Raw genomic sequence first — 18,031 nt, 5'->3', positions numbered from 1 at the left:
AGTAAGAAGGTCGCTTTGTTGCTAGTTCGAACCTCAGCTCAGTTGGCGTTTCTGTGTGGCGCTTGCATGTTCTCCCTGCGTTCGTGTGGGTTTCCGTTTTCCCCCACAGTCCAAAGACATGCGGTACAGGTGAATTGGGAAGGTTAAATTGTCCGTAGTGTATGAGTGTGTGTGTGTGTGTGTGTGTGTGTGTGTGTGTGTGTGTGTGTGTGTGTGTGTGTTTGGATGTTTCCCAGAAACGGCTGGAAGGGCATCCGCTGCGTAAAAACATGCTGGATAAGTTGGCGGTTCATTCCAGTACATTCAGCAAGAAGGTCAGTGGTTTGAGCCCCGGCTGGGTCAGTTGGCATTTCAGTGTGGAGTTTGCATGTTCTCCCCATGTTCTAGTGGGTTTCCTCCGGGTGCTCCGGTTTTCCAGTGTTGGTCTGCGGCTGGAAAGGCATCTGCTGCGTAAAACACATTTGGCGACCCCTGATTAATAAAGGGACAAAGCCGAAAAGAAAATAAATGAATGAATGTATAGCGTATTATAAGACAGTTGATTAGTTAAGTAGGCTGCACGGTGGCACAGGGGTTAACACTGTTGCCTCACAGTAAGAAGGTCGGTGGTTCGAGTCCTGGCTGGTTCAGCTGGCATTTCTGTGTGGAGTTTGCATATTCTCCCCATGTCGGGGTGCTACGGTTTCCCCCTACAGTCCAAAGACATGCACTATAAGTAAATAAAAAAAAAAAGGGCCATAGTGTATGAGTGGGAGACTGTGGGTGCTTCCGAAGACGAAGGAAAATAAATGAATGAATAAATGAATGATTAGTTAAGTAAACTGTAAATATACATACTGTAAAATAACCTGCAACCGCATTCAGTTTTGATGTAAAAATGTAGCATCCAGATTTTTTAGGCAGTAATGTTAAGTTTCATTTATAAAGCGCCAATAAAAAAAAAAATAAAATAAATGAATAATAAAATAAATAATAATAATAATAATAATAATTTGAATAAATAAATTAAATAATGCATCAAAATAATTATTTGATTAAAAATACAACCAAATAATTATGAATCTACTCCCTTGTATAAATAAATCACTAGAGAAGTGTTTTACAGAGACCATGATAAGTATGTGGTCTAACTGCAGTGGATTTTTATCATATAAAAACCATTTGCATATTCAATCTGCTGTGTAAAACACATTTGGCGACCCCTGATTAATAAAGGGACAAAGCCGAAAAGAAAATGAATGTATAGCGTATTATAAGACAGTTGATTAGTTAAGTAGGCTGCACGGTGGCACAGGGGTTAACATTGTTGCCTTACAGTAAGAAGGTCGGTGGTTCGAGTCCTGGCTGGTTCAGCTGGCATTTCTGTGTGGAGTTTGCATATTCTCCCCATGTCAGGGTGCTACGGTTTCCCCCTACAGTCCAAAGACATGCACTATAAGTAAATTGAAAAAAAAGGGCCATAGTGTATGAGTGGGAGACTGTGGGTGCTTCCGAAGACGAAGGAAAATAAATGAATGAATAAATGAATGATTAGTTAAGTAAACTGTAAATATACATACAGTAAAATAACCTGCAACCGCATTCAGTTTTGATGAAAAAATGTAGCATCCAGATTTTTTAGGCAGTAATGTTAAGTTTCATTTATAAAGCGCCAATAAAAAGTTAAAAATAAATAAATAAATAAATAAATAAATTAATAATAATAATAATAATAATTTGAATAAATAAATTAAATAATGCATCAAAATAATTATTTGATTAAAAATACAACCAAATAATTATGAATCTACTCCCTTGTATAAATAAATCACTAGAGAAGTGTTTTACAGAGACCATGTTGAGTTTGTGGTGTAACTGCAGTGGATTTTCATCATATAAAAACCATTTGCATATTCAATAGTAAATTAATATATAAAGTACACAATGGGGGGATGCTTGTGTATTGGTCTGTATGTGTGTTTAATGGTGATTTCCAACACAAGCACTATTGAACATCTTGATTCCTGTACATGTGTGGGTGGAACGCTCATGTTTGTCAACTCAATTTAACTAAGTGCAATTAAGAGTCAATCAAGCATGTAGAACAATTACACCTATAACCGATTTCCCTCAAAACACACACATACACACACCTACGTGCAAACGCACACACTGTAATGGTGGTACTTTCTTGAGTGTTCATCATCAATAACCAATGTTTTTATTTAATCACTAGATGTTTTACTTTCACAACTGATTGCAGGATGTTGTTCTAGAATGTTCTGTCTTTTACAGTCAGTGTACTGCTAGAATGTTTGATTGTGTGACTTGATGACTCTGGACAAATAAAAGTGCAAGACTGATCATTTGATTGCTCTGTTGTGTGTCCTAGCCACAGGTTCTGTATAGCTTGCATAAAATGTTCATACTGCCTTGCAGAAATATGTTAGGTATCATGAGGAATTACACCTTTTGACTATCATAAAACAGTAAATAATAAAAAAATTTTTATGGCTCATGCATGTTACCAAAAAAAAAAAAAAAGAAAAAAAAATGTTTTTGCATGTTTGAGTATATTGACATTGATATCAGTAGTGGTTGTAGAATAAATTTTATACCACTTAAAGTTTTATGTACTGTATATATGGTTTCATGGAAGGGCTTATTTGAAACTTTTAGATTGATACTAGACCTAAGGGCTCTATTTTAATGATCTAGTTGCAAAGTCTAATGCGCATGGCGCAAAAGCATTACAGTTTCTCCGAAGCCACTTTTGCTATTTTGAGGATGGAAAAGTATGCTTTGCGCCATGGTCCATGGTCTAACAGGGTTGTGCTTATTTTCTTAAAGAGTTATGGGTGTGTTTTGAGCATAACTTGCATTCAACCAATCAGAGTCTCATCTCATGTTCCCTTTAAGAGTCAGCTGCGTCACTCCATGGAGCATTTGGCCTCTTTACTTTCTCTTTACTTTACTTTTAATCTTCACTTTACTCCTTTACTTTTGTGGATAAGCTAACAGTGTTTTACTGCACTGACGACATCCATTAGCCTACATATGTAATTAAGTTTGTTAAGTGCAAAGATTTGTTTCAAAACTATTTCTAAATTCAGTTTTAATTTTCAGAAATTAATAAATGAACAATAATAATAAACACATCTTGCTCCTTATTGTGCCTGGGCTCTAAGTCTTGTTTGCTACTACTGTGCACATATGTTGGTAGTTTAGATGCAATAAGCCATGTTTGGGGTTTAAAATGTTTTGTACGATGTCAATAAGTCTTCACAGATTTGCTGAAAACACACAGGACATTTTGTGAAATACATTTCCGTTTTATATGGTATTTTGAAATGTAACTTATTCTCCTGCTGACGATGTTACATTTTTATTAAGTCAGTCTTCATGGTCACATATTCCTACAAAAATAATGCAGATGTTGATGCTCAAGAAAGTAGATACTAATAATCTTAGTGGAAAATATGACATTTTAATGTTTAATAGAGAAATAGAGATCATTTGTAATATTATAATTGTTTTTACTCCCAGCAGTTTATTACATTATGACTGAATAAAGTTAATGTTGAGTATGGGAACACAATGACCAATCACAGGTATTTAAAAACTCGCTCAACAACGCTCAAAAAGCAAGCAAGATAATGTAGTTTTTTTAAAGATACATTTATTAATTTGCTAAACATGCACATGTTGTGCTGTAATGATTGCTTTTAAGAGATAACTACTTACTAGGAGCATCTCTATGGTGCCGATTTGGATTAGTCGATTAACTTAAGTTGCATGTTTTTGGACGGTGGGAGCAAACTGAGGGAACCCGGGGGAAACTCACGTGAGCACGGGGAGACGAAATGAATTTATAAAGCATTTGTTGTTGTGGTCAAGATGATGGTGAATGAGTTTGCCCTTGTTCGTTTGTGTAAGCATTTTCCTCTTTTCTTATTGTCTGCCGTTTAAAATCTTTTGGAGTCATACAGCTGCGCACTAAAGCACACACACACACGCACACGCGCACACACACACACACACACACACACACACACACACACACACAAACACACACACACACACACACACACACACACACACACACACACACACACACACACACACACACACACACACACACACACACACACATGTTAAGATAAGAGGAGAGACAAATGGCATGATTCTTGTTCTCTTTCCACCACCTTGCGATTTGTAACTGTGTGTGTTTGTATTGGCTTCAATAAATCTTTAAGCACATTTCTGCATGAAGATATGTTTAAAACGATTGTGTAAAGTCAAAACTGATTCCATTTGACACTTTTTTCTTTCAATTTTTTTATTGTCCCTCTTAGACATTATATTACAAAGTAACTTTGCTAATACATGTCTGCAAGAACAATCCTTGGAGTATCAGTTGACCGATTGCTCAAAGGGATATTTCACCCAAAAATTAGAACCAGTTGTAAATTTCCTCACCCTTAAGCCATCAATTATTTAGGTTACTTTTTTTTCTTCACTCGGTTATTAAAGAAGATTCTTATAGCTTAAATGTGGTCAGTGGTCATTCATGAAAGTCAACAATTGCAAGCACTTTGAGAGTGAAATAATTACATAAAGATGATTCAGAAGTTTATACAGTACATGTGACTTCTGACAAATTTACAGCATAATTTATTTTAACCCATCACTTCTGCAAGTAGTGCAGGTTTTAAGCTGACTTCTTTTTATTTATTTATTTATTTATTCTTTTACTTTATTATGCAGGCTATCATCGAGAATATGCACAAGTGTGTACCTTTTTTAAAACAATACAACAGTTGGGTCCAGCTTTTTCATTCATTTTCATTGTTAATGAAACCCTATCTGCATTGAACTTGGTACAAACCTTCAGACAGTTTTACATGGGTCACTATATACTGTGTATATACTGTTGGAGGCAAAATGATTAGCCTTTCTGTGAAATCTTTGATCTTTTAAAAATATTTCCCAAGTATTGATTAACAAAAGAAAAATAAATCTGCAATGTGATTCCTATAAGAATGCATTTTTTATTTTAGAGAAAATCTTAATTGTTTTTGTTTGGCTCGAACAAAAGCTGTTTTTAATTATTTTAAAACCATTATTAGGGTCAATTTTATTAGCCCCATTAGAAATTTATTTTTATTTTTTGGCTACAAAACAAACCACCAATGACTCGCCTAATTAACCTAACTTGCCTACTTAAATTGATTAACCTAGTTAAGTCTTTAAATCACATTTTAACCAGAATTGTATCTTGCAATACAACTACAGAAAAGTAAAAGGAATAAATCACGATAGAATACCAAAAAAAAAAAAAAAAAAAATAGATGTTTTAAAATGTGTTAAAAATATTGTCTGTTAAACAACACACAATTACACAATTACAATTTTATACAAACAAAAATACAATTTTACAGGAGGGATAATAATTTTGACTTTGAACTTATACATACATTTTCTGTTTATCAATTCAGATTTTAAAGCTATTTTACCCCTTTTTCAAGATTAAAGATACGTCTTTGGTGTCTCAAGAATGTGTCTGTAAAGTTTCAGCTCAAAACACCCAGCAGATTATTTATTATACTTTTCAAAAGTTTGGAATTTTCTGCCTTAAACAAAATGTAGCTGTTTTTGTTGCCTTGCCTTTAATGCTAGTTCTCCCTGCCCACAGTTCCCACGTGCCTGTCAAAGTGTGCCTCAATCTCTGCCTCGGCAGTGTCAGATAAACAGCACAGTGACAGACATGAAGGAAGCAGATCTCACGTAACGTTTGTGAGAAATACTACAGTAGGAACTTTCCCATTGATTATTTAATGTATTTGTTGTGGGGTTAATTCAAGCCTTTCTGCAAAAATGACTTACATATAATGTTCTTACAAAGTTCACACACGCACACATAGACACACACAAACAGTGCTTAATTTTTTTGCACAGCAAATGTGACGGGATACACTTTAATATCCACTGCTGTATGGATATCCGTTATGTTCATGTACAAAATAAACCTGATTTAAAGTCCACAAACCAGGAGAGAAGCGTCTTCTTTTATAATTGTAATGACATACGGCTGTGGTGATAAAGACTGTAAAATTGCTGTAATTTATTACAAACATGCACTGTTTTAAAAATGTTTTAAACTTGTAAAACTCACTCTTGATCACATTTGATGATGATTGATGATCACAGAGAGCTCAACAGATCTTTTAATCCCCGTTACTTTGTGCATGTCCTGTCTTGTTGATATGATTGTATGTGTTATTGTGGAGACATGTTAATACGCAGCTGTCAATCAATTCAGTGGAATGGGAAAACCACACTCCTACATCACGTTGTGGTGGACCTCAAAATGGGAGGGATTTGGATCCTATTTTAACATGAGGCAATGTAAAAAAATTGTGATTGACTTATTGTGTTTATATCACTCCAATATGACTGTGGACACCTTATATCTACACACAATTATGTCCAAGCTTCGAATGCCTTTTTTTTGTAAAGTTTTCAATGCTTTTGTAAGATTTCTAGACCTCTTTTCCTTAACTGTGCGATGTCATCAGTCTGGGACGGCCAGGAGTGGACTGTCACAGCCAGCATGAGAGCGGTGCGGCAGTTCTTCAAATGCAGTTTCTCATCAATGAGGTACTGAACACCCACATACAGTATGCAGCCACACATATATACTACAGCAGATTTTCATGCACACAGCATATGTAGAAAGCACGTAGGAGTGCAGAGTGCATCTGTGTGCGTTTATCTGTAATTCAGGATAGACAGCATGTGTGTAAATGGATGCTCAGCTTTGCAGAGGAAGACGTTTAGGTCAAGAGCTGCTCTCCCTTTCGGCTCTGTGGTGTTAATGCAGTCAGTCATTATCAGACGTGTCAAGTGCTGAATATTTCTCAGTCTCTCTGTCTTGCTCTTACACACATGAACCCTTATCAGCTCATGAATAACAAGAAGTTAGTGTGGTAACAATTGGAGGAAAGTGGGAGAGTTTCCAAGGTGGCTATTTTGGAAAACAACAATTCAGGAATGCTCTCTGATTTTTCATTTCTGTCCTTTTGGTTTGCTATCAACCCTGTTTAAACAGCTCTGAAGTGAACAGGAATTGGTGTTTGAAATCCATTTTACTTTTGCAGTGGAAGATTTTTAAAATGAAGAATAGCATTTAGGACAGGATTTTATCCATTGGGAATTTAGTGGTTAGTGAAAAGTGGAACCAGACCTGAATGTGAGTTTGCAGTCAATTGTGGAGATGATGAAATTTTTGCCCAAGGAATCAGGCCATGTTTGATTGAACTCCTTTCTTTCTGAATACTAAGATAATGATGGGGACTCAGAGGCTAAAGGTCAAGTTAACTTTTTTTTTTAACATCCCAGAATGTTTTTTTTTTCATCCTGCTGAAAACACTGGAACCTACATTCACCGGTCACTTTATTAGATGCACCTGTCCATCTACTCGTTAACACACATTTCTAATCAGCCAATCACATTGCAGCAACTCAATGCATTTAGGCATGTAGACATGGTCAAGACGATCTGCTGCAGTTTAAACCGAGAATCAGAATGGGGAAGAAAAGTGATTTAAGTGACTTTAATGTGGCATGGTTGTTGGTGCCAGATGGGGTGGTCTGAGTAATTCAGAAACTGCTGATCTACTGGGATTTTCTATCACAACAATCTCTAGAGTTTACAGAGAATGTTCCTAAAAAGAGAAAATATCTAGTGAGCGGCAGTTCTCTGGGTGCAAATTCCTTGTTGTTGCCAGAGGTCAGAGGAGACTGGCCAGACTGGTTCCAGCTGATAGAAAGGCAGCAGTAGCTCAAATAACAACTCATTACAACCGAAGTATGGAGAGCATCTCTGAACATCCAACACATCGAACCTTGAGGCAGATGGACTGCAGCAGAAGACCACACCGGGTGCCATTCCTTTCAGCTAAAAACAGGCTACAATTCAAACAGGCTTATTAAAATTGGACTATAGAAGATTTGAAAAATGTTGCCTGGTCTGATGAGTCTCGATTTCTGCTGTGAAATTCGGATGGTAGGGTCAGAATTTGGCATCAACAACATGAAAGCATGGATCCATCCTGCCTTGTATCAATGGTTCAGGCTGGGGGTGGTGGTGTAACGGTGTGGAGGATATTTTCTTGGCTCACTTTGGGCCTATTAGTACCAATTGAGCATCGTGTCAACACCACAGCCTTCCTGAGTATTGTTTGCTGACCATGTCCATCCCTTTATGACCACAGTGTATCTATTGATGGCTACTTCCAGCAGAATAATGCGCCATGTCATAAAGCGTGAATCATCTCGGGCTAGTTTCTTAAACGTGACAATAAGTTCACTGTACTCAAATGGCCTCGACAGTCAACAGATCCCAATCTAATAGAGCACCTTTGGGATGTGATGGAACAGCAAATTCACATCATGGATGTACAGCCGACAAATCTTCAGCAACTGCATGATGCTATCATGTTAATGTGGATCAAAATCTCTGAGGAATATTTTCAGTACGTTGTAGAATCTATGCCATGAAAGATTAAGGCCATTCTGAAGGCAAAAGGGGATCCAACGCGGTTACTTGTAAGGTGGACCTAAAAAGTGGTCGGTAAGTGTATATGGTCAGTATATATAGATCAAACCAGAATGTGATTTCTGTGTCTCACTATAGTGCCACTTAACTTCCAGTTATTGACTGATATGATGGGTGCATAAAGCAGAGCACTGGAAATCATGCTTTTTACATCAAGAAATCAATAGGCTATGTATTAAATCAGTAGGTTGTAGGTAACATAATTGTGATTAGTAATTACTAACGCAGCATACTGTATGCAAGCAGTCCAATTTTTACATTAGACGTATAAGCAGCTTTCACATGCGCTCTGAAACCCTTTTTCACTATTTAATTTGTTCACTAGATGTCAGCACTAAATCGTACCATTCTTTGTTTCACTGTCAGGTATTAAATTAAGCTGCAACAACAACAAAACTAAACACAGCAATAACTTCGTTAATTTAAATAAGTGCAAAGAAATTTTTATTAATCAAAATTTTTGTGGAGATGACACCGCAAGTTATCCGCTTGTTAAGTGTATTGTCACACGAAGCGGCTTCCAGATCTAAGCACTCTATCAAACTGGGAAGGCTCAACAAATGGTAAAAATAAACATTTACAAAGCGATGTATTACTTTTGTAAATCACGATTGCAATATAAATATCCGTGCCCAATATCCAATGGCCAGAAAGGCATTAATTTGAATAAATTGTTAAAATATTGGTGTCTGTGATGCAGAGACTGTTGTGTACACCTTGATTTTATATAAAATTCACTTTAATGTGTGATAAGACTAAAAAGTGGTCATAAACGAATATTTGTCTATTCAAATGAGTAGCGGCTTGGACCCGGAAACAGTATTCCATATGTCACCCATTAATTAACAAGCGGACTGCATGATATGTGTGAAAGAGTTCGGGGAACTGTCAGAGGTAGCTAGTTAGTTTGTTCAGCACTGCATCATACTATGACCATTCATCATCAAATAATGTGCCCCATTTTTGTAAAAGCTTGAGAGTGTAAATAGTACACTACATAGTAAACAGAATTATTATAAACAGTATGCTATTGCCTCTGGTGTGAAGGCTAAGATGGTTATCTTTATATAATTGTGTGGTAAAATAAAACAGCAGGAGTCTAATGCCCTAATATTTGCTATTCCTAATTATTACTTTGGAAAACTGTTATGGCATTTTGATTACAAATGACAGACAAACATGGTTTTCCTCTGAATAACATGCTCTGAAGAAATGTTCTCTTTCACACACACACGCACACACACGCACACACACGCACACACACACACACACACACACACACACACACACACACACACACACACACACACACACACACACACACACACACACACACACACAAATATTGGACAAATATTGTACACACATGCTCTTGCGATTTTAACCTGAGGTCCATCATTCAGATATTACACATCAGGTTTCAATTTTTATTAATATTGATTCCATTAACAACAGAGAGTTATCAGTTTAAAAAGCATTCTTGCATCACAATGGGCGGCACCACACTAACCAGATATAGTTATAGTTATATTCATATAATTTACACCACGCCATATTATCTCTTGTAGTAGAGTACAGAATTTAGTGAGTCATTTTCCTTTGACTTAGTCCCTGATTTATCAGGGGTGGCCCCAGCTAAATGAACCGCTAACCACTCTGGCATATGTTTTATACAGCATATGTCCTTCCAGCCGCAACCCAGCACTGGGAAACACCCATACACACTATGGCCAATTTATTTTCCTGCATTTCACTCATACTGCATATCTTTGGACTGTGCGGGAAACCACCCTGAATACAGCACATTTAAACCAATTTATTTAACTTTCCTTCATCTCCATTCTCCATCCATTGTTTCAAACTCTCACAAGTGATATTTTTAGCATTATTTATATAGTACTGATGTTTTTGTTTTTAAAAAGCTGTAATATTTCTATTTTCATTATAAACTAGTTTTTATTTTTGTTTCATATTAGTTTTTTATTTATTTTGTCATTTCAGGACTCGCTTTTGCTAATAACCGCAGTGTTTTCCATTTGGTCTGTTTTCATTAGGATACAGTTTCTTAAACAATATTTAGTTCCATTGGAATCATTGCATTGTGTAAGCAAAACGTGTTGCAAATTCTCATTGACTTCAACATGGCACAACTAAAGTTCCCTCTCAATGTGTGTTTTCCTTTTTCTCTTTGTCTTCTGGTGCGCCGGTGCAATCTGTTTACCTAAACACCATCTCCATGGAAACAGTGTTGTCAGTCACCTGACTGATGAATCTGGATTCAATGTACTGAGAGACACAGACAAGAAAACAAAGACAGAGACAAAACAAAACAAAAATAGACCTACTCATAGACCTAATGTTCACCCATGATCACTCTCAGATTAGGCAGTGATGTGATAAAAACATGTGCCATGTTCTACTTTAAGAACTGAAACGTCACTCATTTTACCAGGTTTCAAGCTGAATTATTTGCTTTCTTGACATTGAGCCTGGCATTTGAAAAGAAAATTAGATACAGGCAAAAAGAATATCATATAGGTCAAAATTACATAGGGCTTGCAGAAAAAGCGGGTCAGAAAGACTTTTGTCATCCTGACAGTGTCAGGCACAATGGTAAAATGATTTTTCACACCCACACTTTTAGACACTTTCATCACTTTCTTGCTCTCTCTCGTGTTCCATCCTTCATTGCCCGTGAAGACCATTCTGAGTTTTGTAGTACATGCAGTGCAGCGTTACTTGTGGCAATTCTCTCACCTCAGACTATTGCAGTCTCTATCCAAGAAGGACTTTAATGTTTAATGAGTTACACAGACTGAAATGTATCAATGTGACAAAATAAATTAAGGTTTATCATTTCCCAAAAACCATATGAGCAAATTTGTATTTCATTTTGAACCTGCATGATGCATTGTTTGTAGCATAATATTCTAAACAGTAGAAAGTGTTTTAGGACATTGAAATAAAAGGGAAGCACATTCAAAACTTCAGATAAAATCAATTAAATTCCAGGTCTGAGGAGTGTGTTATTATGAGGATTGTGACGAGTGGGACATGAAACGTATTATTTTGAGGTACAATGGCTGATGCAATATGCTTTTTCAGTGACAAACTGGAATGAAATACCAGTCTAAAGTTTCATAAATTAAAGTTGTTGATGGCTCATACAATACACTGTTTGTGGGCATCCATATGCTCGCGTGACTGTCATGTGATTTGTGTTTGCAAGCAGAAGGCAGGAATTCATTGCAGATAATGAGTTAAACATGGGCTAGACTATGCATTATTTTAATTTCATACATTGTATGTATTATTATTACAAAACCAGAGAACATTTGTTTTAAAAGTATACTTTTCAGGCATTATGCAGATACAGTTGAAGCCAGATTTATTTTTCCCAATTTCTGTTTAACGGAGTGGAGATTACTTCAACATATTTCTAATCATAATAGTTTTAATAACTCATTTCTAATAACTGATTTATTTTATATTTGCCATGATGACAGTAAATCATATTTTACTAGATAATTTAAAGATATATAAACTATTTTGCTTGAGAAAGTTAAATTATTTCCATATTGATAAACTATTTTATAATGTTTTTCTTGAATCTGTTTTATCCTTTGCTTTGGTGTCATGGTTTGGGAATCTTTCTGTCAAGAATAAAACCTCACTAAATCAAATAGTTAAGTGGTCCAGTAAGCTGACCGGGGTGTCACTAGCCAATCTAGAAGCTGTGTACACTAGGCAGCTAAAGAGAATTACAAATTCAATTTTAAATGACACTGCTCATCCCCTACACTCAGTTTCAGCTCCTTCCCTCCAGTCGTAGGTTTCTAGTATTAAGCTGTAAAATGAAACGTTACAAAAATAGTTTCATACCAGCAGCCATTAGACATTTAAATAAGACTTAAGCAGAGATGTTTCAGTGACCTGTATATTTTAGATAATTTTAATATTTACTTGGGGGAGGGGGGTGGACACTTAAAGAGATTTTTTATTTATTCTTTATGTTTACGTTTTATGTCTTAATGTGCATTTGTTATTGTTACTGTGTGAGTTGCTTTGTGTGGCACTGTTGTGAGATGAGGACTCTTGACTGCAAATCAAATCTACCTTCGGGTATAAATAAAGTAACCTACCTACCTACCTACCTATTTCTATACAGCTAAAGTGACATGTAAAGGCTTAACTAGGTTAATTAGGTCAACTAGGTAGGTTAGGGTAATTAGGCAAGTTATTGTATAATGATGGTTTGTTCTGTAGATAATCGGAAAAAAAAATTGCTTAAAGGGGCTAATAATTTTGACCTTAAAATGGTTTTTAAAAAATTATAAAACTGCTTTTATTCTACCCGAAATAAAACAAATAAGACTTTCTCCAGAAGAAAAAAATATAATTGGTCATACTATGAAAATTTCGGTGATCTGTTAAACATCATTTAGGAAATGCATTCATGCATTCATTTTCTTTTTGGCTTAGTCCCTTTATTAATCCAGGGTTGCCACAGTGGACTGAACCACCAACTTATCCAGCCGCAACCCATCTCTGAAAAACATCCACACTCACTCATTCACACACACACTCATACACTGCGGACAATTTAGTCTACCCAATTCACCTGTACCACATGTCTTTGGACTGTGGGCGAAACCGGAGCACCCGGAGGTAACCCACGCGAATGCAGGGAGAACGTGCAAACTCCACACAGAACCAGCAACTGATCCAGCCTAGGCTCGAACCAGCGAACCAGAGACCTTCTTGCTGTGCGGCGACAGCACTACCTTCTGCGCCGCCTTTTCAGGAAATATTTAAAAAAAGAAAAATATTCAAAGGGGGGCTAAGAATTCTGACTTCAACTGTATGTCTCTTATGTCTGTGAGGCAAATATTTGCAGATAATTCAGCTCTTTTTTTCTTGATGTGTTTGTCATGTTGACAAAAGACAGAGAAGCCAGAAAGCTCTCACTGTCTGTTTTATTCATTTTTCAAAGTTACATAGTTTTGTTATATTAATGAATGTGTACAAGTAAAAATAGACCCTTTAAAATCTGTGTGTATGTTATCAGTACAATCAAAACTTATAGAGTATTTTAAGGTTGTTTTATGGTCATCCTTTAAAACTGTGAATGGACCGCAGTGGGATAAAATGTGCCCTTTTTAAAGCGTCTTAATTTTGTTTTAGGTCTCCTAAAACAGATTTATTTTTGTCCAAATACAATAAACACTCAGAACACTCATTATTTGCATTGTAGCATGCCTTTATTTTTAATTGTTTGAAAAGGTTACTTTAAGGATCCAGCCTCTCTAAACCCCCACCATTGTGAGAGCCTGATCAGATTGGTCAGTGTTTGCTGTTTGCTGGAAATAATTTTCAGCCCTTTAACAGCACAATGATACAAACAGTAATGATGGCTCTAGTTTTGCAGTTTCAATCCAAGTCCGAGTCCTCATCTTTTCAAAGTCATTGCAATGTGGATTTGCTTTCATATCACATGTTCTGAAAGTCTTGGCAAGTCAACAATCCACAAACACATCCAGGCCTCGGCTGCAGTGTTTTAGGGCAGCCAATCAAGACCGACTGGAGTTATGCAGATTTGTTACACGCATTTGCTTGTTAGGCAGTTTGTATATTTATAATGAGAAAATAATTTTCAAATACAGAAAAAAGCTACATTGTACACTACATTACCATAATGTCTAAAAAAGCTTATAGCATCTTTGTCTTAGAGTATTAATGTTGTAGTATTAATTGAGTAATGTAAGTTATGCTTTTGTTTCTATAGGGGGCGCTAGTCACAGCCTGTGCGGATGATACGCTGCATCTCTGGAGCCTGCGGCAGCGACTTCCAGCTATCCTACACTCTCTCAAATTCAACAGAGAGCGGTGAGCATGCTTTATATACAGTACAGTGCACAAACCGCATATTATTATCAGGCATATGCACAGCGGAATCACAATCTATCAAGTCAAAAATGAACTTCCCAAGGATTTCATTAATAATTAGATTTTTATTAATTTAATTTTACATTGAAAGCAAGAATCCATCTCAATATTTCAACTCGAGGAGAAGTTGCTGACTGCCCAAGGCTGGTCAGAATGAATATGTGATAAAGTAAACACAGAAAGCTGAAGGCTGTAGACTGAAGGGAAGTCTGAATATTTTAAAGTGGTGTAGCTCCAGTATTCATTCGTCTCTTCTGTTTCTCACTGGGTTGTGAGGATTTTCTTCTCTAAAAATGCTATTGGACACAGTTGGCCAAAGTATTTATTAATAAAACTACAAAATGTATCAATAAATCAAGCATTACTCTTACCTAAGTGTGCTATTTACTAGCACATATTTAGGCCACATGAAAACCTAAACAGAGTTCAAAGGTTTTATTGTCATGCATGTGTAATATACATTTATAAATAAAATGTTTCATATTATTCTTCCTATTGTTCATATTTATAATAGTATTATTTTGTATATACGATGATATGTAATGCAACATTATTTTATAAATTAAATGTACTTTTTAATATTTATTTTACAATTGGTATTATTAATGTATATAAATTATATAAAGGGAAATTTTTATAAAAATAATTTGTACAGTTGTAGTTGCAAAGCAGAATATTAATTTTATTAATTTAATATAAATATCCTAATCTAATTTATTTGGGCGTAACTTGACACTGGGTGGTGGTGGGGTAATTTTGTTAAATATTTTTAAACATTGACTATAACTTATTAATTTAAGACCTCACTTAACTTTATTCTTATTACAACCATTCCTGTGCTTCTCAAACTGTGTACTATTCACGCAATGGAAACTGACCCGCTAGGTATGACTAATATGGCTTTTGTTAGTCCGCTTCCTCTGGTGAATGAGTCAGGGTCAGCTTTATTAAATGTCGCTCTCATTCAGAGATGTGAAATGTGGTGGTTTCTTTATGGGTAATGGCCTTTTGGAGTCAAATAGAAGTATAGCAACCTTTCAGAAAGTTTGAACAAAAACACCGACACATTCTTCACAAACAGAGAGACCTTGAGAGAGTCGAAGAGAAAATCATCAACGACCTTTCTTTATTTTTATATATTTTGTACCTGGTCTTCTGTGTGAGAGGAGAACCTTGTCTAAATGTGGCTTCCTACACTCAAAAATAAATAAATAAATAAAAAAATAAAAAATAATATAGGCCTAACAAATAAGATTTATTTATTCTGATTGCATCTAAAATTTCCATCCATTTGGATAACATACTTTTAACATAATAGAACTAAACTTTTTGTGATTTGATATTTGTTAGTTAAATGTACTGTAAATGCAGCAAATAAAAACAAGATTTATGTAATAATATCAACAAATCCAACATGCTTTAAGTCTTGTTATTAGCTTAAAACACAATGGGTTTAATCTATTGGGTAGAGTATGGAGTATGGATCTGGCTTCTTCTACAGCAAGAGATATTTATACCATAATCTTATTGTTGGATTATTCAGCCAATTCCATGTGTGTTCAATAAAAAGGTCAGGAGAGGGTTTTCTTCAATAGCAAAATGTTAGTAATTTATTAGATACAAATGAATCATTCGATAAACAAAGCTCTGGGTCACGTTACACCAATGCAATACAAGAATTGATAAATCACCATACATATTTCTAATAAAGAATAAAAGAGATGACCATAATAACAAATGTTTTCCTTTTATATACTCTGTAAATATTTTAAGCCAGTACAACAAAAAAACATAATCCTTATTTCGCTTTGCTTGTTCTTGTTCACTCAACTTATGAGAACGTCAGTTGCACTGACCTAAAATTATTTGTCAGTAATAAAAAAAAACATTTAGTTGTGTTAACATAAGATTATTAGTTGTCTAGAGAGGTCAAAACTGTTTAAGTTGTGCCAACTGAACAATGTCTGCAAAACTGGAATGCCTGAAATTGAGTGAAAAAAATAAATAAAAAATTCTTATTTCCTTTTGTTTTTTCTCGTTTACTCAACTTTTTAAAACATCAGATTCACTGACCTAAAATGAAGTTGAAAAAAAGAAAAACCTCATAATACTTATTTCCTTTCTTTTTTTCTTGTGTACTCAACTTTTAAAAACATCAGTTGCACTGGCCTTAAATATTGAGTGAACAAAAAAACTCTTGAAAATTAGTATGAAGAAATACATTATCAAAACAAACAAACATAGTTCAATTAAAAAAAAAAAATACTAAAACAGAGACAAATGTTGAAAAAAAGACTCAGCAAAGAGTCTATAGCTGCATCCCAATTCACATGCTTATGCACTATTCTACACCATTTAGTAGTATAAATATTTTAAGTAGTGTGTTCACACTGAAAACTCTAAAAATAATAAGTGCACTTTAATTACCCGCATAATGCACTCATTCAGCCGGTAAAATGAAGTGTGTAATACTGGACACTTCACGCACTCAACAATCGCAGCTTTGCACACGTAGCGGAAGGGGCGGAGCTATCGAGCGCACATGTTGGATAACTTTATTTATTTTTGATGGTGAAAGCAAAATTCTCCTACGATAGTGATTTTAGCGCCTCCCGATGGTGAATGCGGTTATACTCATGGCAGGTAATATTTGATAGTTTGGTCATTTATTTCACTGATTTGGCAACCGTCAAACGTCATCAGGGAAACGGGCTTGAAAATCCGTGTAGTAAAAAAAACATTAGTGCTCCATTTGGGACGACATACTGTTGAGTGTGTAAGTGCTTAAGTACATAGTGCATGAGTGCATAGTGTATAGTGCGCCATTTGTGACGCAGCTTTTGTTTAAGATGTGTCTTTATAGTCCTAGTAATAAGTCCATTATAAGCTTCCAGCTGTGTGTGTGTAATCAGGAGGACCAGAAACTGGTTCCTCCATTTGAATTATAGTTTGAGCATTTGATTTATCATTTAATTATTTTAGGATTTTACTAAGTTGTTCATGAAAATTAAATATCAAATACATTTGATTTCTTATTTGAGAATTCATTTTGATTTATTATTTGATTGTTTGATTTTTTTAATTTAGATAGTTGTTTTTGAAAGTTCAATTTATTAATTTTCATTTAAATTTTTTTAGTAAACACTTCCATATACAGTATATACATAACAGTTAAATACAACTTAACAGTCCACAAGTGCTAAGTGCTTTTTTTGTAGAGCAAACTAGGTAAATGTGAGATAAAAATTCACATTAAATTATTATTTCTGCAGCTTTAAAATTATGTTAGCATTACTGCAGTAGTAATTTGTTGTTGTTAATAATAATGACATTAATGTTATTATTGGTGTTACTATTTTTTGTCGTTGTTGTTATGGTTAGAAATACTGCAACCTTTATTTTTTCTAGTGAGGAGTCGTGAGATTAACTCAACTTAAAGTAACAAGTTGGCAGAAGCTTTTTTGGGAAGCCCCCCCACCCCTACCC

The 18,031-nt window shown here is 35.3% G+C and overlaps 1 protein-coding gene across 19 annotated transcripts in view; it reads left to right on the top strand.

Annotated features, from left to right (window-relative positions):
* Window positions 1–18,031, top strand: part of stxbp5l (syntaxin binding protein 5L) — a 231,424-nt gene that overhangs the window by 85,490 nt on the left and 127,903 nt on the right. For all 19 annotated transcript variants that reach the window (XM_087266926.1, XM_087266923.1, XM_087266929.1 and 16 more), the window contains 2 exon segments: window positions 6,558–6,639; window positions 14,385–14,485. In XM_087266926.1, the coding sequence (XP_087123052.1) occupies window positions 6,558–6,639; window positions 14,385–14,485 (183 nt within the window).

Source organism: Danio rerio, chromosome 9, assembly GCF_052040795.2.
Source record: "Danio rerio strain M-AB ecotype USA chromosome 9, GRCz13ab, whole genome shotgun sequence".
NCBI lineage: Eukaryota > Metazoa > Chordata > Actinopteri > Cypriniformes > Danionidae > Danio > Danio rerio.
This window is presented reverse-complemented; position numbering and strand designations above follow the sequence as displayed.